This window comes from Corvus brachyrhynchos, unplaced genomic scaffold, assembly GCF_000691975.1.
Source record: "Corvus brachyrhynchos isolate BGI_N302 unplaced genomic scaffold, ASM69197v1 scaffold246, whole genome shotgun sequence".
NCBI classification, from domain to species: domain Eukaryota; kingdom Metazoa; phylum Chordata; class Aves; order Passeriformes; family Corvidae; genus Corvus; species Corvus brachyrhynchos.
This window is the reverse complement of record NW_008238447.1, coordinates 1493286-1493990: the sequence shown is the minus strand read 5'-3', so window position 1 is coordinate 1493990 and position 705 is coordinate 1493286. Positions and strand designations below refer to the sequence as shown.

Here is a 705-nt window from a genome sequence, read left to right as displayed (position 1 = left end):
GGGACCGCCCCGGCCGGTGCCCGCGCTTGCTTAGAGGCATAAACGCTCTCAGGGGCATCCTGTGCACGGTCATAGAAGCAGATCTACACAGTAAATGCGTAAATATTCGCATGTATACTGTAGTTCCATACGCTGTCCTGCACCCCCCTAATCCCCACTTCTTAAAAATCATTTGTCTCGCTTGGGAAAACAAAAACCAAAGGCAGCTCTAGGACAGCAATACTGTAATGTAACGATATTTATCTGTGTAGAAATACGTCTCAAGAGGTTCAAACCTCTAAGGTTATTTTGAAGCAATTTACGGACATTTCATAAAAGGAGAGTTACAACTTCATAACTGCAGAAAGCCGGCACTCTGTGCCCTGGTCCAGAGGTCAGGGACTTCAGTATTCCTGCAGGAATTACTCCTCATAGCCATAAAGGACTGTGCTGCAGCTGAGCTGAAGGCTGCCGTGATGTGCTTCCTTTTATTAATACTGCTCAGTTTTTATAGGATCCATGTTCTAGAGCTGTATACCTCATCCAGCTCTCTGAGAGCCCAAGTTCTAAAAATAAATGAACCTGTTTCTTGGTTTCAAGGTTTTTGATGTTTTTAAAGTAACAGTAACTGGAGATAATTTTGTACCTGTAGAATGAAATCATGCGGGTATTAGTTTGGTGAGGAGTATTTTATCTGTTAGAACTGCAGAGCAGGATAAAGGCTGT

General features: G+C 43.3%; 1 protein-coding gene across 1 annotated transcript in view; it reads left to right on the top strand.

Annotated features, from left to right (window-relative positions):
* The window catches only part of PYROXD1 (pyridine nucleotide-disulphide oxidoreductase domain 1), a 16220-nt gene that overhangs the window by 628 nt on the left and 14887 nt on the right, over positions 1-705 (top strand). The window contains exon 2 of the mRNA XM_017736658.1: positions 632-657. Within this exon, the coding sequence (XP_017592147.1) occupies positions 632-657 (26 nt within the window). The remainder of the gene's footprint in view (positions 1-631; positions 658-705) is intronic.